The sequence below is a fragment of the Nuphar pumila genome, chromosome 6 (genome assembly GCF_984573655.1).
Source record: "Nuphar pumila chromosome 6, dmNupPumi1.hap1.1, whole genome shotgun sequence".
Taxonomy (NCBI): Eukaryota; Viridiplantae; Streptophyta; class Magnoliopsida; order Nymphaeales; family Nymphaeaceae; genus Nuphar; species Nuphar pumila.
Window position 1 is genome coordinate 120,971,708 of NC_143254.1, and position 21,047 is coordinate 120,992,754.

A 21,047-nucleotide genomic window follows, 5' to 3' on the forward strand; every position below is an offset into this window, starting at 1 on the left:
AGACTTTTTTTTATTTAATTTTATGATTTTTTTATAGTCTAGGGTTTTTAGGTTTATTTATGATTTATTTTATTGCATTTTAAGGTTTTATGATTTAATAAGATTTGATAATTTGACTTTTTATAGTTAATTTCCTTTTAGGGTTTGATATTTTTACGATAAGCTTTGTGACATAACATTGATTAAATCATATATATAAAAAATATCGATTCTTATTTTTTCTCGAATGACTCAAATTCTAAGTTTTTTTAGTTTTGAGATCCAATCAACAAAAATTAAGTTACCCTACCCATTATCCATGTATTGTCATCACAAAGGGTAAAACAAACGTTGGATACAAGGAGCACAATCTATTATACAGTTTACAAAATAGACATAGCGTATGCACTATCCATTTTGTTCGTGCATTCCGTCCAATACTAGACAAGTCATCAAACAAACCCCTGAAGATCAATACATATTGGCCTTGGGTCTAGGCTAAGCCTGATCTCTCAAGAATTGGATTAGCTTGGGGAAGCACTAGGCACTACGCAGGCCAGACTTGGTTTCTGTAGATTTAGGGCATAAGCCCAAGTATTTTTGTTGTATTAAAATTTTTTAACTGACTGGACCTTACCTGTGTTCAAACTTGTTCTACGTTGAGCCAGATCTGGGTTCATTCCTTTCAGGGATGGGCCCAAGCCTTGACCCATCCCAGGGCTAGCACTGAGAAGCCCATTGGAGTACCTGTCTTGGTGTCCACACCTATTAATGTCCATCTGTAGAGTCCAGCGGCCAAACGGTGTTTGGTTGTACCCAGTTATCTGGAAAAAGTGGGACAGATATTCCACATTCACTACCAAGAGCAAAGGAATATCCCAACTTATCCCACCCCATTTCTGGGTAGGTGGTATATCCAGGACAACCGAGAACAACTGAGCGAACCGTTCGAACCGAACGGTCAAAGTTGGTGCGGTTTGTTAGGTGTGTAAGAGCGACGGTGAGTGACTCTGATCTCATTTACTGCGGAGGACGTGGGCGTCTTTTGCTCTCTCTCTCTCTCTCTCTTCCTTCTTTCTGGATGGATGGTGCGGTTCAGTGGTGCTTCTGATGACAACTCATGGTGTTTGCGGCGCTTTTCGAGAGGCCCGTGAACGTGTAGCACAGAGGATTTATCGATTGATCCCCTGCCTCGCCGATTCAGGTATCTCTTTCTTTATCTCTCGCTCCATGGTTCATCTGAATCAAATTCTTGGTGGGTTTCGGGTTTCAGATCGGAGAGCATCATGGGGGCTGAAGGCGGCATTGGTTATCATGCACTTGGTTTTTGTGGGGGTTCTGTTTTTGTTGGACAGAGATCTCATCGATACAACTCGACGCAATCCATGGTATTCTCCTAACGCTTCATGCTCTCTATATTTATTTCAGTTACCATCGTTAATCTGTTCTACTTTATTTAGTTTGGAGATATCGCGATATTGGCTAATGGCGCCGCAATTTCCCCTGCTTATCCCGCTTATCTAAATCAGTGGGTGTATCTAAATCAGTTCTTTTCCTACCACTATGTTTTCTAAAGTCTAAAATGCCCTACAAATGCCGGACATATAGGTTTAAGCCATGTTGATCGTGCTTTTCAGATGACCTATGAGATTGATCAAGCATATTGTAAAAGAAGCACATAGGTGGGCATGCTTCAACTGTGTCTCTGGGGCACGGTGGAATGTTTCTTTCATGAACACAAGGTGCAGGATACCAGTCCGGTTTGTGAAAAGCTAAGTGTTTCACGTCCTCCTACGTGATTGGGTGAAGTATATACCCATGAAAGCAGTTGGGTTGTGAAGATCGTGAAAATCATCCATAGTTGCTACTGAAGAGGTGGCCTAGGGGCTTGCATGCTTGCTTTCCCAAATTTATAAAAGTCTTGATATTATATAAAATGATTTTTGCTCTTTCCAAACTCATGGAAAGTTGGAATCAGGATGGGGAAAATTCATACTAGGAATTAAGAGAAGTTTCTATTGGTGGGAGCATGGAACTTGGAGAGCCATAGCCAAAAAATGTCGGGATTGTTTGTCTAATCAAATTGGAATACTAGTGTTGGAAATGTTAATGGATGACTAAAAAGGGTTTGAAAGCTCTAGAGAAAAGTTCCCCTCAGTTTTAGTCCGCACTCTGAAATTTGATATGTGATGTTGAGAATATCTTAAGTGCAACGACCCTAAACTGACCCTTGAAAATTTTGCGGATTTTTTTAACGAATAAATAATTTTAAAACATTCCAAAAAGATATCTCAAGGACCCGAGGCACATTACAGATTTAATATATACAACCCCACGTACATCCCACACATAAAATAAATCAAATCATGAATTTAAATTGAATTGAATTTAATTAAAAAGTCTCCATTTAGAATTCAATAAGTTTTCTCAAAACAATAAACTCCCAATTCTGTCAGAATTCGAGCCACCATATCATAACCCTCGGTCCCTCCGACAATCTGATCCCTTTATCATTGTGCTTCAATACTTGAAAAAGGTTTTTAAAAATAGGGTAAGAACTAAAATTCTTGTATGAGACCCTTTTGAAATTCGACAGTAAGGAAAATAACATAAATCAAATTAAACATAAGTTTAAGAGGGCTCAAACAAACATTACATATTCAGAACAAACTTTCAATATAAGCAGTTCAATTCAAACAACCAATAATCTCGTGTTAAATTAAACATTTAAGGGTGCATGAATCAATGCAACATGCATGAATAACTTTTTAAGTTCAATTATCAGTATTGCTTTTGCATGCATGTCCTTGCTTGTCCCTGCTTAATGCACACAATTAAATTTTCACTTATATAAAACTTGCGGATACTAAAAATGGGCCAAATTCTCGAGGTTAAAGGCGGTCTTCAGTAGTATCTTAACACACAATTTGTGTTTTATTAATTTGGTCCCACACATGTTCCTTGACCGACGTCAGAAATTAACACCATTAATCAAAACATTAGGAATCAACACGTAATGCTGGGACGAAAAGGAAATCAACATCTGTTGATGTCACTTTCTCGGTATACCAATAACTGTTGTTAAGTTTAGCAACTCTACCCCCAAGCAAAGTGGTGGGAGTTTCCTACAACCATGGCTTAGAACATGAATCACAGATCGAGTTCTTAGAGAAAATAATGCACACAACGTTTAGTATCTTTATGGTCCTTCCTGAACACCATCCAAGGTTCTCACATTTTCAAAGAGCCATCATAGAAGAACAATTATTATACCGTTTGATCTCTTTTACCATTCTTAATTAATTAAGAGTTGTTTACATGAAAACAATTATGCAAATCATCATGCATTAACTAATTTGGGCCATTGACTTGTCAATTTCAACAATGTAATTAATTCAAAAGCAATATAAAATAATTTTGCAATGCATTTAAAACTTGTTATTTCATGAGCAACATATGCACCTGGCCTAACCACTATACAATTTAATAAAATTTAAGTGACATTGCAAATTTCTGTGAACAACAATCACACGTAGACATACAAATTTGTGTTTAAGGTACAACATCATTACATGGTCATAAATGAATGGATATTGTAATACAAATCTTGTTTTTTTGAGGTCAGCCGAAGATCCAAACTTTCATAATCGACCCAAATCAGTTTCTATTACTTTCAGGTTTAATTAGATATCAAAACAATTCATCTTTAACAGTTTCTGATAAAAAAAATCAGATTTTATCATGTTCAATGGAAATTCAGACTGTAGGGACTTCAAGAAAATCAGATTTGTAATTTGATTTCCAAATCACTGTGATAGTTAACCAAACATGTCAAGTTTTAGAATGGATGTCCAACCCGATCCCTGCCAACCGAAACAGGGTTCACTGATTTCTAACAGAAATCAGATTGTAGGAAACAATCAGTTTTTTATAAATTAAATTTTGGCATAGGTTTGATAAAATATCAGATTTTGTTAATTCTGACATGGTTCCAGGTTTATCGAACATAAAAGCAATTTATGTTCCCAAATCGAGATCCCTGATTGTGTACCAAATGAACAGGATTTTTAAGTCAAGGTAAAAACTCAAACTTACAAAACAGAAATTCAGATTTACAGATTTAAATAGAGACCCATATTTGAAAGTTCAGGATTCAGCCTCATGGAATAGATCTAAATGCTTAAATGTGTAATCACAACTTATAAATCATATTTATAAATCTAGATTCGCAAAATCAGAAGTCAGATTTGAACACTTGCATAAATCAGAATCGAGCTTTTGTTGAAATCCGATTCAACACATGCAGAAAGAAAATCAGATTCGTAAGCATGAGATCAGATTCGAAACAAACACTTATACCTATTGTCCAAGAATCTGAAATAAGCAATCAATTAACTCACACTTATGAAACATTTATCATACCACGAATATGAGTATGATATAACCTTACATAATATTAAAATATCATCCAAGAAAAAGTCAGATCCTATCATGATACTACACACTAAAATCTGTACAAGAATCATGTATGAAAAGTAACCGTCAATGCACAGGAAACAAAACCAGAGTATGCGAAACTCTGAGCATGCGAAAAATCTGAATATGTGTGACCCTGGGCATGGAAAGACAACCTGTTCAAGATTATTAACAAAGTCAAATTGACTCATATTGATCAACACTAAGAATGCAGGAAACTTTTTTCTAGATTTGACGCTATGGTCTGAATCATGCTTAAGTTAGCTTGTAAAAAAGTCACAGCACAAGAAATCTGTACAGAGGTATACGACCTAACTAAAATCATACTCAAACCCATTTTAGATCACTGATCAAACCCCAAACAGTTGTAGATTCAGAAACCAGTTTTTTAATAGGTTCAAGAACCCATCATGCATTCAAATCAATGGAAGTCCCAGGTTAATAATGACTCAAATAAATCAATCCCATCACAAACAATTGCAGCAACCTAATTAGCATTAAAACTTTTATAGATTTGACTGTTCAGGCCCTTCTAAATCCTAATCAAGATCGGTATTTGGAATAGTCAAGGAAACAAAATTTGGAAAATCGAAAATCTGTGTATGGAAACACAGATTTGATCTCTCTTAAAACCATATGTGACCCGATTCATGCTCACTCCCTTGTCAATTGGAATAAGAGAAGAACCTTTACCTTTGCTGCAGATTCGCAAAAAGAAGAAGAAAAGAAGGAAGAAGGAGGTGTTGAAGACGATGAAGAGAACGAGGCTGCTGCCCTCTCACCGCTGCTCTCTCTCTCTCTCTCTATATATATATATCTTGGTACAACTCCCTGTACAACCCTCTCTCTCTCAAAACTGTGATTGAGAGAGAGGCTCACACCTGGTTTTATAAACTGAAAAGGGCTCGTCTTCTAAAGTGGACGTCCTTTTTAGAAAGATTTCTATTCCTTTAATGAAATCCTATCTAAACAAAACTCTAATAATATATATATATAATATCTCTCTATATATTGTCTATTAATATTATTATAATTTACTTGTAAAAGCCTATTTATCCACACACCAATGGAACGTGGATCTTGACCCAAAGGGTCCAAGATCCAAATCGGGATCCATTTAATGTCAGCCACTAATATATATATATATATATATATTATATATTGTATTACGAAAATATATTTATTTAATAAAAATTATATTTATTAAATTTATAATTAGGCAAAAAGTTGCGAGATATTACATTAAGTGTCTTAGTCCATGCATTGGAAGTCTGTTTTTTCATATTGATTCCCACTTAACATTGTTAACAATCATCAAACAAGAGTTGTGTTGACAAAGATTAATGATGCAATATGTACTTTAGGTTCAAATAGTTATCATTTTCTTTCTTTAGAATGCACAATTTATTTAATTAGTTAGGTTGATTACACTTCTAATAGTTCTGTGAGCCAGTTTTTGAATTTGGTTTTGTACAGACATCAATAGAATTTGTAGGAGGAATTAACTTGTATTGTAAAGGAGAAAAACGATAAAAGAGCCTGAAACAAGACTTCACATGCCATTTTTCTTGCCCATGGTGCTGCCTTTTGTGGCTCCCATGTGCATATATCCAGTTGATGCAATGCCATCATTGGAATGTTGATTAAAGTCTATGAATCATCTCATGCTCATTTGTAGTTCCTTTTTTTTACCATCTCCTTGGACATATGAGCACATAACCAGGTGGACTTGAAGATAAGGTCCATGGCGAACTATTTCTAAATGCAGATTGAACTTTGTTGTTATGAGAGTCTAAAATATGCACTCCTGTTGAAAAGAAGGATCACTACACGAGAGTGTTGATTTTTCCATTGGTCTTATTTTCATATCTTTAATAAGTTGTTATTTTATAAGAATCCTAATGTGTGATCATGAATATTCCAGGTGCATATAATGGCTAGAAGTCTGTGAAAGACAGTCCTCAGACATATGAGAAGATGGCTAATTACATAACTCTTGTGTAGCATATGTGATGCAACTGTTTAGACAACTCAGGCATAATATTGCAGAAGAAAGAATACTAGGCTTCCAGCATTGTGTCAAATGATTTTGTATTCTTGATGCTTGAGTTACATTTGTGATTTGTTGAAGTATCGGTAGCTTCTCTTGTCAAGGGAACATCAATAATTTCATGGGTGTTGCCTGTACTTTCAAGATTTTATAGTTATACAAAATGTAAAACTCTTCTTTGTATACAAGATGCAATCATGCATATGATTTTCTTCATCCATGCTGCTCTCACTCTTTGCGATAAATTTCAGGTATACGGCAATATACCTGTTGCTGTTTGTTGCAACCTTGGTTCAATATTTCTATACATCTTGCTCATCTCCAGGGTAATCATGACCTCCTTACAAAAGATGTATAATTTTATGGTCCATTTAAATTTAATCTAAAGAAATATTTGTTGGTTTATGAAAAACCGGAAAATGTAATTTTAGTAACTGCTGTTGGTGTTAGTTATGTGCTTGATGCAATGAGGGCCATGGATGAGATCCAAACAAAAGCATCAACAAATTTGAAGTAAGGACCCGTGCTTTCTTGCCTTTTTTTTATGTTCATAACCCATTGTCTTGTATTGAATAGTTGTTGGCATGCTAGCTCTTGGGAAATGGGTTTATCTCTGCACATGTTTTTGATAAAGTAGAGCAGCTTATTACTTATAATTCTGTTTTGATCATTAAGCAAAGACAGTCTGCTTCAAGCAAAACTGGAAGCTACAGTTATTCTGTTGATAGTCATCAATCGAGTTGGAACTATTCTGAAGCTAATGCCACAGCCTGGGTGAAGATGGTCATGGATATGTATCCATCTGGTTCATCAAGCAGGTAATATTCAGTGTAATATGTTGCCTAGTTCCTTTTCTTTTGAAAGTCAATATTGCACCTTTCTGTAAGCAAATCAAAGCTTCTTTTGTATTAGCTTGCGAATTATCGGTATTTGGTGACCTATCTAAGTTGTTCAAATTGTTTGTGACAGAAACTGGACTTGTTCATATTGCAACCTTCTGCAGGTAATGTTACATACCCACTTTGTTACTTTGTATCTTACCATGTTATAGTGTAGAGTCTACATGTTGGTTCTAAAGTTATATATAAATATAATCTCATGGGATGGAGACTTTGCACTTCCCTACATTTCTGTCAGTTACTATGTAAGCTGATTAACCAGAACAGTGATAGCTATTACCTTTTTTTTAGATCACTATACCTTCAGTCATTGCCTCTAACTACTTTGGTGGTGGTAACAAGTATTTTTAATAGTTGCTCTATCAATGCCTAGGAGATATGTAAGAAATTTGGAGAAAAGTAGAGTTTTACCAGAAGCATGTAGAAGTCTGCTTGGACAGCATTTTACTGGGCCATGGGTATTCCTGGTGCGTTTACTTCTTGGCTTGCTCGCCAATCTGTTGTATCCCATAAGACTTTATGATGGACTCAGAAGTTTGGAGGATAGTAAAATCCTGGATGATAGATGTGACATGGAACCTGACTGAACCTTAAGGCTTGGGCTAAGTTGGGATATTCTGATGCCATGCTAATCTGTGCATATGCAAGCAAAAAGTCTCTGAGCATAATTAATATGAACCTGTTATTCTAGTGGTTTTGAATCTTTTGATTCCCAAAAGCCTGCTATTCTAGTGGATTTTTTTGTTTGTTTAGAGAACATATTGGTAATAGGTGCACAATGAGTTGGGCCATTTGCAAACAACTTGGACTTGTCTAGTTACTAATTTCGAGTCTGAGCTTATCCAGGTTTTCAGAATCCTTGATTCACAAACTGAGCTTGAGTAGTACAAAATCAGCTTATAAGTTGCTTGTCTGATTTGTGTGCATGTGTGTTTGCATGTGCATGTATGTTCTCTTTCATGGAATTTAAAAATGTCATGATGGTTCCATATGTTAGTTGTCTCACCATAGGCATTTTAGTTATCATATATAGTAATTGACATTTATTAGCTGTACTCTGTAAATGCATGATTCTTTTACTTTTATAAAAGCGCTATAATGCCTATCATGAAAAAAAAATAATGCATGCAACCGCTATGTTCTTTTCAGATTCATTAGGAGTGTAAATTTATGGGGAACTTGTTAATGCCCGCAAAAGACTCTAAGTTAGCAACTCTAAGGTGTACTATGCACATTCATGTATGTACACACACATATACATATATATGGAGATCTACATATTTAGATGCAAAAGTACATACATACATGTGCACACCTATGTCACATGGGTGCGGGTGCGGGGATGCGGCATTTTAAAAAAAACTTGGGTGTGGGGGTGCGGGGGTGTGGAGGGCGAAAATATAAAAAATTATATATATATATATATATATATATATACAATTTTGAAGTTTTAACAATTAACAACAATAACACTAATAAAATAAAAAACAATTATCGTGAGTACATTTTAAAAAACAAAAATTATATATATGCTAAAATTCATCATTATAAGACTGTATTAACCAAGCTTAATCGAGTTTCAAAGCTTCATTAAGCTCTACTGGTCTGAGCCGAGTTTAATAGTTTAATCGAGCACTGCTGGATGCATATATGGTTTTAATTTTTTTGCTATTGAATCAAACAAATATCAGGATTTGATGGATATCTGATTACATGTAAAAGAACCAAATAAGGTATGAACACCGGTCCAAACGGGGCGAGACCCCATTTCCCCCCTGGCCAGGACATATATGCTTGGTTTTCCATCCAACTCTTTTAGTTATTCTCTCCTAATTCCGTAACTGAGCTACTTTTGAATGGTAACCAAGCTGGTCATCCCTGAAGAAAGGCTGTATTGTCCATGATCATTACATCCTGCCCCAAAATCTGGCAGCTCATTGGCTTGAGATATTTTGTATTAATTTTTGTAGTACGTAACCTCCAACCCAATGCATATCTCGGAAGGAAATCAAAATCTGATTTAATATTTATAGGCAGGTACAATGGACTGCAATCTGTACAGGCCAACATGGGCATCATTACCCTTTCGCCTTCCTGAACCCTCTATTTTCACAAAACCATCTGTGCTCTCTTCAATTTTCAGGGTACAGTATGGTTGTTCTCTGAGACCATCCAAATTTTCATGAAAAGTTAAGCTCTCATCAACTACGAGAGGTGTCAGATCTTCAGTAAAAGGTGAGAATGATGAAGAAAGCCATCAGATGTAGTATCAATGCATTGCCTGATTCACTCCCCATCAAAGTTGCGGTGAGGACCAACATCCTGTCCAAGAGATGGAGGTATCTCCCGATCGCAATCCCCTCCGCAGATTTCGATGAAGATCATTTCCCTTCGACCACGAAGCAACTCAAGAGACAGAAGAAGCTCAGCGAGTCGCACTCGCCGCTAGAAGGAACCGATCTCTTTACCGCTGTCAATCGATTCTTGTTGAACCAGACACCTTCGTAGGTTTAGCCTGCGCTTGACCCAGATAAATGATTCCGGGAAGAGACTCCTTGGTAGTTGGCTACGACATGTGGTTGCCATAAAGAAAGTTGAAGAGCTGTGTCTCGAAACTCGCCATGTTGACAAACCAGTTCCTAAGTTTTCTGGCTGTCATGCCCATTTCAGCGGGCCTCTTTTTTTTTCAGGTCCAAAAGTTGGACATAAATGACCTTGGGTGCGTTGACCGCACCCAGGGTTGGGTTGACCGCACGCGCACCCGCATCGCGTCACGTCGACGCGGGTGCGGCACCTGGTTGGCCAAATCCCTGTGACATAGGTGCACACACATATGTACATCTATGTCTGTATATATGTACGCATGTAGGCATAGTTGGAAAACTTTGCGAGTCAATTCGTGACTCGGCCGAGTTAACTCGTATCGGCACCAAGCTGAGTTAAAAAACTAAATTATCTCGGTTTAGACCTATGTCACACATGTACGTGTACGAGTGCGGGTACGACCCAACAAGTTTAAAAAATGGGTACAGGGGCACGACTATATATATGTATGTGTGTGTGTGTGGTGGGGGATGTTTGTTTCATTTAAAAATGTTTCAAAGGAGATGTTTATGTCTTTTCTTTTTTACAGGGGATAAAATGATTTTTTTTTAAAATAGGGGGGTGATTGAAATTGTCTTTATTTTTAAGGGAAGGGGGTACTTTGTAACCCCCATTCCCATTCCCACTGCCTCACATGCGTGCACACACACACACACACACACACTCTCTCTCTCTCTCTCTCGATGTGAAGAAGAAGAACGAGAAGGAGGAGCTGCTGCTGCTGCTCTCTCTTTTACTCGATCTCAATGTGAAGAAGAAGAACGAGAAGCTGTTGCTATTGCTCTCTCTCTCTCTCTCTCGATGCGATGAAGAAGAATTAGGAGGAGGAGGAGGACCCCGTACCCACTGCCCCTCTTTGTCTCTCTTTGTATATGAAGGATAACGCGCAAGAGAAGAAGAAAACGAAGAAGCAAGGAGGAGGTAGGTACCTCTCTCTCTCTCTCTCTTCTTTTGCTTATGCTCTTTTTCTTCCTCTTTCTCCTCCCCTCATTCTTCTCTCGCTAGCTAGGGTGGAGTCTTTCTCCTCCCCTCCTCCTCCTTCTCCGGTTGGCTATGGTGGAGACAGGAAAAAAATAGAAAAAGAAAAGAAAAGAAAAGAAAAGAGAGAGTTGGGTCTCAGTTGGACTCGACCCGCTCTAAGCCCAACACATACCCGTGCCATGCTCGGTATTGAAACCCGTGTCAACACAAGTACGTGGTGGGGCCTTTTACCGGGTCTATGTGACATATGTTTAGATCAAAGTCAACCGAGTCAATCAAAACTTGGCTGAGTCAACGAGTTTTACCATTGACTTGGCCGAGTCAGTTGAGTCGGAGCTAAAACTCAATAAAAAAAAACACTCAAATATGAAAACAAAAAAACATTTGCTTTTAAATGTGCAAAAAGGTAAATTAAAGGTATAGCCTTCAATGCTACTTTTAAAGCCCTTACCAAAAGTAGGACGTGTGTATTTGGGTGAGTGAAAGGCCTATTTATAATACATGCTAGATAAGCCTTCCACCCTTTCCCATCGATATGGGACTATTTTTCTGCCCATACATGATACTACACATGACAAGAGTACTAGCACCAAGAGATGAAACACTAGGCAAGGTTGCTAGGTTCTTCTAAGTAGAAAAAAATAATAAAAATCTTATATTAAAAATAACATAACAACGAAAAGCTCTCTTAACTAGGAAAACAATAGAATAGAACCCACCAACCCAAAAATATTATAAGATATTGAGATGATTAAATGTTTTCTTTATATTTAAGGATATAATAAAATATTTTGCTTATTTTTAAGAAAAAGAATAATATCTACACATGACAAGAGTACTATCACCAATAGACGAAACACTAGGCAAGGTTGCTAGGTTCTTCTAACTAGAAAAAAAATAAAATAAAAAACTTATATTAAAAATAACATAACAGCAAAAAGCTCTCTTAACTAGGAAAAAAATAGAATAGAACCCATCAACCCAAAAATATTATAAGATATTGAGATGATTAAATATTTTCTTTATATTTAAGGATATAATCAAATATTTTGCTTATTTTTAAGAAAAAAAAAAGAATATCTACACATGACAAGAGTACTATCACCAAGAGACGGAGCACTAGGCAAGGTTGCTAGGTTCTTCTAACTAGAAAAAAATAATAAAAAACTTATATTAAAAATAACATAGCAACAAAAAGGTCTCTTAACTAGGAAAAAATAGAATAGAACCCATCAACCCAAAAATATTATAAGATATTGAGATGATTAAATATTTTCTTTATATTTAAGGATATAATCAAATATTTTGCTTATTTTTAAGAAAAAAGAAGAATATCTACACATGACAAGAGTACTATCACCAAGAGATGGAACACTACACAAGGTTGCTAGGTTCTTCTAACTCGAAAAAAATAATAAAAAACTTATATTAAAAATAGCATAACAACGAAAATCTCTCTTAACTAGAAAAAAATAGAATAGAACCCATCAACTCAAAAATATTATAAGATATTGAGATGTTTAAATATTTTCTTTATATTTAAGGCGATAACCAAATATTTGCTTATTTTTAAGAAAAAGAAGAATATCTACAAGTCTTATGAAACACTAAAATATTTGGCTTTATATATATGTGTATATATATAAGTGTGTTAAATATATAATATATTTAATAATGTAATATTTGTATTTATATGAAAAATTCATATTTTAAATGGATATATTCTTTGAAAAAAGTTTTTTTTATATATAAAATATATGTTCATTAATTTTTGATAAATTAAATAAAAAATCTTGACTCACCCGAGTCACTGAGTTAGGTTTGGCCGATCTGATACCGAGTTCTGAGAATGCCAACCATGCATGTAGGTATACATGTACATTTACGCAGTTAGCTGATTAATAAACAGATAGGTTTACAGATGGATGCATGGACCATGGAGGGTCTACGTGACCAAATCCTTCTGGCAAAGCTAATTTTTGGGAAGTGGAAGTCCCGAGACTGTGAGAAATAGGATTTTGTTGCTCTTTGAAGGCAATTGAAAAAAAAAGTCTTCCTGTTCCTGACCAACACAATATTCAACTCCATCGCTAAAAATTTATGGAACCTCTTGATTTGACCATCTTTCATATTGCACAAGCTGCTTCTAATCCTTTGTTTATCAAGTTCATCAGCAAGGGGGGAAGATAACTATTGGCTGGAAAGAAAATAAGGCCGAGTAGTTTTTGTTTTCAAACCTAGCAAATGATAAACGTTGGGCAAGAGAGTCTTGTAAAGTTCTTTTGTCAGCGAATATTTGGAATATAGTCAGTGATGATCCAGAACTGTTCACATCTTTCTTCCCTGCTAATGTTTTTCTGTGAAGCAAACAGACCCTGGTTACTTGTCATTCCTACAATAGTTGGCTGTTTGGCATTATAGTAATCTGGAGATGGAAAACTATGTCTTTGTTGGTGGATGTTTGTAGCAGGGGCTGTAATATCACGTATTTTCATACTTAGCCGTTTTCAGGTTTTTCAAAAATTTCGCTAAATATAGAAGAAAAATCGTTTGAACCTCGATCTTAAATTGATGCTTTTGAGTCTGGGCTTGGCCCAGATCTCATCAGCTAAGTCGAGAGGAGCCAATCGAAACATGAGAATGAGTTTTATTTTCAACTTTTAAATTCAAGCGAAATTCAAGTTATTTTCGGCTGAAATTCGGAATTTGATATTCATGTAATATGTCGTTGGATGCGTCTCGACATGTTGAGCGCAACGGTATGTCACTTTTTCGAATTTGAGTTTTGGTTGGCCCGAAATTTGCATTTTTTCGAAAAAGGAGCAGTTTGTCGGTTTGGATCCGGAGTTCGATCAGATTGGATCCGATGGATTTGATCCAAATTAATATGGATTTGGACTCTATCGAAAACCCATATTAATCTTGATTTGGTCCAGTCCAAAATTTATTTGGATTTTTGAAAATGGATTTGGATGTTAGATCCAGATCCAAATCCATGCCCAACGTTTTTCTAGCTTTAAATGCAATAACAAGCTTTAATTTTGGGTTAACTAAGGTTGAGCCTAAGTTATTTTGGCTATTTTTGGAAACTTCTAAATAATTAGTAATTATTTAATAAATAAATAAATAAATAAATAATTAATTAATTAATTATAATTATTTTCGAATTTTATTTTTTATGGCTGGTTGAGACTTCTTAATAGAGTCCTTACTCATGCCTAAAAAGTACTCATGCCTAAAAAGGCTTGAAAGGTTCTAATAAGGGACTTTTGAAAAATTAGGAAACTTTGAAAAAAAGTCAAAACAAGAGAGTTGATTTTTTTTTACAAAGTTTGGGAGAAAGTCCTAGGGAGGAAACTCTCCTTCTCCAGCCCATTTAGAGAGGGCTGGAGAAGGGGGAGGGTATAACCCCCCATTTTCTTTATAAATAGCCTAAAAAAAAAGAAGGAAAGAGAAAGAGAGAAAAAAAGAGAGAAGGAAAGAAAAGAGAGGGAAGGAGAGGAGGAGGAGAGCTGCTCCAGCCCTCCACTCACGTTTTTCAACATTCACCCCTATTTTTCTTCACTTTTTTATTCAAGGTATGGGTTTTCTCTCTTGAATGAAGTGAGAAATTGATATAGATTGGATTTTCATGCAATAATTTGATGAAAATCTATAGAAAAGGTGTTTAAAACCATGTTTTTGTAAAAACACATAGAGGATGATTCGTGGATCTTCCTCCATGGATGTATTTTAGATTCTTTTCATCCTTTCAAAGAAATAAATTTATGTACATGGTATCTTTTTGCTAAAACAGATTTTTTACTTATGGTAGAGGTGTTTGTTTAGAGCTTCTTGATGAATATCGATTTTCATGGATGTGTTTTGGTTTTATTCGTCTTTTCACAAATAAAATTCTGTACATGCTTAGTTTTACGATAAAACAGAATTTTTATCATGATAAAAATGGTGTATTATGAGTTTGTTTCTTAATGGATTCGATTTTCATGCTTTATCTAATGTGTTAGAGTCATGGAGTGCACGTAGGCTTATGAAAGCATGCATATTTCAATACAAGTTTGCATAAGCATGATAAGGATCAATGCATCTTTGATATCATTTTTTTATATAAATGTATACCCATGGTAATGCTAGTGTGCCATAAAAAAGGTCATGAAAAATTGGCATAAACAAGTTTATGAATTCATGCAAATGCAAATGTACACATGTTCTTGAATGTGAATATGCCTATACATGTTTATTTGTATGTCTACTCGCCTAAGCATAGCTGACCGGAAAACTGCACTTGCTTGTATGGTAAACCTGGAATATGCATATATTTAAAAGTCCTGAAAAAAATTCTGTAGTGCATAACTGCTTTCTTTTCGTACTCTGGGCCGACCTGTCGCAGGCCCTGCTGGACCCGCCAGGCCTGCTGGGCAGCAAACTGTTAAAAAAAAACAGTTGACAAGAGAAAAAAAAAAGAGTATTTAAACTTTTTCAGTGGGCTGGCTGGCAGCCCAGCCGAACCTGTCTCGACTGGGCTGGTACAGGGACTTGGCCAGGTGACTGTGCACTTTAAAAAAAAAAAAGATCTATAAATTTTTATGCTGGGCAGTTGGCCAGATCAGCCCCCAGCCGACTGAGTTCGGCTGGACCAGATGTCTGAAAAAAAATAAAAATAAGACTGCATAAATTAATAGTATGGTGCCAGTGCACTTTCTGAGAATGAACCAATTATGGTTCAAATCGACTTGTAATAGGTACTTGTCTTCTTGGACCGTATACAGACTGAAAGCACTTAACGGCATGCCAGAATAATGCAGTCATAACTGCAGTTTTGAATTCTATGATAACATGTGCATGATACAAAAACAATGGTCATGTGCAATTGCAAGATACCTAAACTTTATAAAACAAATTGGGAGATAAAGCATAAACATGAGCAATTCTGCAACTTGAACTGTGTCTTTAAATTCTGTTTGATGTACCTATGTCCAGATTTGCCTACAATGAATGATTAGGGTTTACGCATGTCAAAAATCTAGCGTTCGCATGCTTATTATGGATTGATTATGCACGGTCAATATTTCTAATGTAATGTTACTTACATGTGCATGTTGTGGGCACGTGAAAATCCTGAAATTTATATTGTTATGGATATGCATATTTGCATGAATGTTCGCATATTGAGCATAAGATGAGTCATGGAAAGAAACATGTATTTTGTATAACCATGTGAACACATGCATGTAAAAGTTTATATTCATGTACATTCTTGTTTAGTATGTAAGAATGTGCATTTGAAAGTATGTGAAAGAAATGCATAAGGGCATGCTCATGATGGTTTTTGCATTATATGCATCAATGGTCAAAAGATGGATCATCGTAGGCCGTGTGGGCCTTGAGCAGGGGATGCTCTATGCTTATTTTTTTTTCTTATGCACCGCAAAAATCCACTTAATGTTTATTGAATTAATTACACTGTTTTTGTAATGAAATATGCGGAAAAGCAAAGAGTGCATTAAGCACTTACAACATCCACTAATGAACAAACAAAAGGGCTAACACCCAAACCCACAAGAGACAACACAACATAAAAATATAAATGTCTCTTATTGAAAAGAGAGAGAGCTCTCAAGAGTGAAAAGTACAAGAGGGGTTCACCCCTATTTATACACAAAAAGGAGATGAGTGGCCTTATGGCCTTAAAAGAAGAGCCACCTAGGGGCTCCCATGGAGTCGTTGGGAGCCCCCAACAGTCACAAATGTGACCGTTGGGGGCCCCATCGACTCCATGGTGGGCCCCCTTTTAGGTGGGCAAAAATATAAAAAATAAAAAGTAAAAAAAGAAAAAAGAATATACAAAAAATAAAGAAAAGAAACAAGTATCCCTATCGGGTACTTGTGAAATGACTAAAATACCCCTATCGTGTATTTTAGATAATATATATATATATATATGTATATAAACATATACATATATATGAATTACATATATTTTAACACCCTCCCTCAAGCTTTACGGGGATATAACCGAAAGCTTGTTAAGGAAAAACAAAAAACGAGGAGCAACAACGGTCTTAGTGAAGAAGTCCGCCAACTGGTACTCAGATATTCATTACGTAAGGTAGTGCTATGGTTCCTCTCAGGTATTCATTACGTACGTAATGGCAGTCCATCTCAATATGCTTAGTACGCTCATGGAAGGTGTGATTGCTTGCAATATAAATTGCACTTTTGTTGTCACAACACATCTTCGAAGGAGTAGAGATGACAATGCCCATATCACTGAGGAGACTTCTTAGCCATACAAGTTCTATGGTTGTAGTGGCCATAGCACGATATTCCGCTTCCGTTGAGGACAAGGATACTTTGTGCTGCTTCTTGCATCTCCAAGAAATCATAGTCACCTAAGAAAACACAAAATCCCGTAGTTGAGACTCAGTCATTGGGATTTCCTCCCTAATCAGCATCAGTATAAGCAATTAAATCAAGTGATGAGGAGGAAGAAAACAAAACTCCCTTAGCTATGGTGTTTTTGATATATCTGACGATCCTTAAGACTGCACTCATGTGCACGGTTGTAGGTGCATGTTGAAACTGACTGACAGAGTGGACAACATGAGCTATGTCTGGCCGAGTAATAGATAAGTAGGTTAGAGACCCAACAAGTTGCCGGTAGGGAGTAGGATCCTCGAGAGGTGTTTCATCTTCCAACCTTAACTTTGCATTGATGACTTCAGGGGTTTCTGTTTTCTTATCATCGGAGATACCAGATTTAGAACAAATGTCAGCAGCCAGTTTCATCTGAGAGAGAATATACCCTCGAGGAGAGTACGCCACTTCAATCCCTAAAAAGTATCTTAAGAAACCAAGATCAGACATGTCAAAATGTTCTTTTAAGACTTTCTTAATATCATAAATTCCTTGTTCATCACTTCCAGTGATGATCATATCATCAACATAAAGTAATAAAATAACTACTGAAGACCCTACACTTTTCACAAACAAAGCAGTGTCAGTATAACATGAACGAAAGTTCAAACTTGTCATTACATTACTAAATCTATCATGCCAAGCCTTTGGGGCTTGTTTTAAACCATATAATGCCTTTTTAAGTTTAAGAATTTTATTTTTACCAATACATACTCCTGGTGGGGGATCCATGTAAACTTCTTCATTTAATTCGCCATTTAGAAATGCATTCTTAACATCTAGTTGATAGATATGCCATTTTTTCACTGACGCATGGCAATAAGAGTCCTAACACTAGTCATTTTAGCAATAGGTGCGAAGGTTTCTTCATAATCTATACCATATTCTTGAGCATATCCTTTAGCTACTAACCGTGCTTTATAACGTTCTAATGAACCATCACTCTTAGTTTTAATTTTGAAGATCCATCTACATCCAATTGATTTCTTTCCAGTGGGTAACGAAGTTATTTCCCAAGTTTTTGCTTTTTCAAGGGCAGTAAGCTCTAAGTTCATGGCTTCAACCCATTGGGGAATGTTTTTGGCCTCATTATAGTGTGAAGGTTCATGAAATGAGTGCAACGCAATTAGACACGCTCTATATCTTGAAGTTAGGGACTCATAGGAAACAAACCTATTAGGAGGATTGGAGATCCGACTGGATCTCCTTAAAGAGGTTTCTTCTATGTTGGATCCTTGAGAGTATTTTTCTAAGGTGCTCATTTGAGTTTGTTGACCACGCCTAACATAGGTTTAGATTGGTCTATCACTTTCATCTATAACATTGTCAAGAAGAATATCCTCTAGGTCATTCAAAGACTCATTAGAGATTTCCTCTTCTTGAGGAGTCTCATCTTCTTGAGATAGAAGATCAAATAAAAAAGCATATTCACTTTTGTCAATATCTTTAGTTTTCACAAAACCATTTTCATTTTCCAAAAAGGTTACATCTTTGGATACATAGAGTTTGTTATTTTTTAAGTCAAAACATCTAAAACCCTTTTGATTTTCTCCATATCCCAAGAAAACACATTCAATAGCTTTAGGAGATAATTTGTCTCGTTTATGTGTAAGGACAAAACATTTACATCCAAAAATTCTTAATCTATTGAAATCGGGTGTTCTTTCAAATAGTTTTTCATATGGAGATGTATTTTGTAAGGATGAAGATATCATTCTATTTATTAAGTAAGTTGAGGTTAAGGCCGCTTCGGCCCAAAAACTCTTTGGAATTTCTTTGGAAATAAAGAGTGTCCTAGTGGTTTCCATGATGTGTCTATGCTTTCTTTCGGCCAAGCCGTTTTGTTGGGGAGTGACAAATTCCATTTACTTTTAAATAATTTTGAAATTCATTTGATAAATATTCTCCACCCGAATCGGATCTAAGAGTAGGGATATTACTTGAGAATTGATTTTTAACTATCATATGAAATTTTTTGAAGAAGTCAAAGACTTCGGATTTTAAATTGAGAAAGTAGATCCATACATACCTAGTGTAGTCATCAATGAAAGTAACGTAATAGGAGTACCCTCCTTTAGACATGACCGGGGAAGGACCCCAAACGTCCGAATGGACTAACTCAAAAGGTCTTTTGGACACAAAAGTTCGGTTTGGAAAATGAGTAGATTTCATTTTGCCAAAAATACAATTCTTACAAACAAAATGTTTCTCATTACAAAATTTCTTTCCAAATGGAAAGAAGTGCATTTTTGAGAAACTTGGATGTCCAAGTCTTTGATGCCAAATTTCAATATTTTTATCTTGGACATGGTTACAAAAAGAGTTAGTGGGGAGTTTCAAGTTGCTCATGTAATAGAGATATCCCCTCCTATGGCCTTGCCCAATCTGCTTCCCGGACCGGAGATCCTGTATAGAGCAATCCTTAGTTGAGAAGGAGATTTCACATCCATGATCACATATTTAAGCAACAGAGAGGAGATTTAAATTAAGTTGAGGTACAACTCTCACGTTTGGCACAAATAAATCTTTTGAAAAGTTTAAAGTTCCAAAACTTTTTACTTGTAAAGATGTACCATTGGCAGTTGAAACATAGGAGTTTTTATAATTATTACATAAATCGGAAAGTTCATTTTCAAGTGGGGTCATATGAAAGGAAGCTCCAGAGTCAAGGATCCAAGAAGACATACCTGGAGGAGAGGAAGAAGCTATGGCGGCACCCGAGGTTGATGGTATCTTGAGTGGAGTTTGTAGTGCTTCCGATAATTGAGCCAGAGAAAAAGATTCCTTCCCTTTGATGGTTTCCTCTTTCTTTTGAGTAGCTTTTTCAACGGAAGCAACCTTATTTTTAGGTGCTTCATTCAACTTAGGGCAATTAGGTCTTATATGACCCGACTCTTGACAATGATGGCAAATGACTTTTCTATAGTTGCCATTATAATTATTTTGCCTTCCAAAATGTGGAGGTTTGTAAGCTTTCATATGGTTGCCGGGTTTTGATACGACCAAGACATCATCTCCTCCTTTAATCATGCCAAGACGAGTTTTTTCTTGGCATATTTCGGCTATGGCATCTTCCAAGGGAAGAGGCTTCGATCTATGTAGGAGGGAAGATCTAACTTGTTCATATTCGGGCCTAAGCCAATGTAAAAATTAGAAAAAGTGCTCTTTTTCCATTTGTTCTCTCCTTAATTCCACATCCACACTAGAAACCTATTTTGGTTCTAGTAAAGATAGTTCATCCCATAGGGGACCAAGAGTGCTAAAGTAATCCCTTACACTCATTTCTCCTTGCTTGATAGTCCGGATTTTTTCTTGAAGAAAGAATTGACGAACAAGGTCTTTTTGAGTAAACATACCTTTCATAAAGAACCATGCTTCATTAGCCATCCGAAACTTGGCAATGTTGGCGCAAATCTTGAGCTCCACATTGTTCATGAACCAAGCAAGAATCTTGGCATGCTTACTTTCCCAATCTTCCACTTTAGATTGGTGATCTTGAATGGCCTTCATGCGGGCATTTCCTTCAAGAGCTTTTTCTTGATCACCATCCATCTTAGTTAGTTGGAGTCATTGAGCTTGAAGGAGAGATCAATCTTTTGTTCTCCTTCCATTTTAATCACTCACAAGAGGATAAATGAAGA

The 21,047-nt window shown here is 36.1% G+C and overlaps 1 protein-coding gene across 1 annotated transcript in view; it reads left to right on the forward strand.

Annotated features, from left to right (window-relative positions):
• Positions 1 to 1,018: 1,018 nt before the first annotated feature.
• The window catches only part of LOC149835965 (DHHC-type zinc finger family protein), a 44,999-nt gene continuing 24,970 nt past the window's right edge, over positions 1,019 to 21,047 (forward strand). Inside the window, exons 1-6 of the mRNA XM_090010732.1 lie at positions 1,019 to 1,183; positions 1,253 to 1,367; positions 6,757 to 6,831; positions 6,956 to 7,018; positions 7,186 to 7,323; positions 7,475 to 7,508. Of these exons, the coding sequence (XP_089866858.1) occupies positions 1,090 to 1,183; positions 1,253 to 1,367; positions 6,757 to 6,831; positions 6,956 to 7,018; positions 7,186 to 7,323; positions 7,475 to 7,508 (519 nt within the window). The 5' untranslated portion in view covers positions 1,019 to 1,089. The remainder of the gene's footprint in view (positions 1,184 to 1,252; positions 1,368 to 6,756; positions 6,832 to 6,955; positions 7,019 to 7,185; positions 7,324 to 7,474; positions 7,509 to 21,047) is intronic.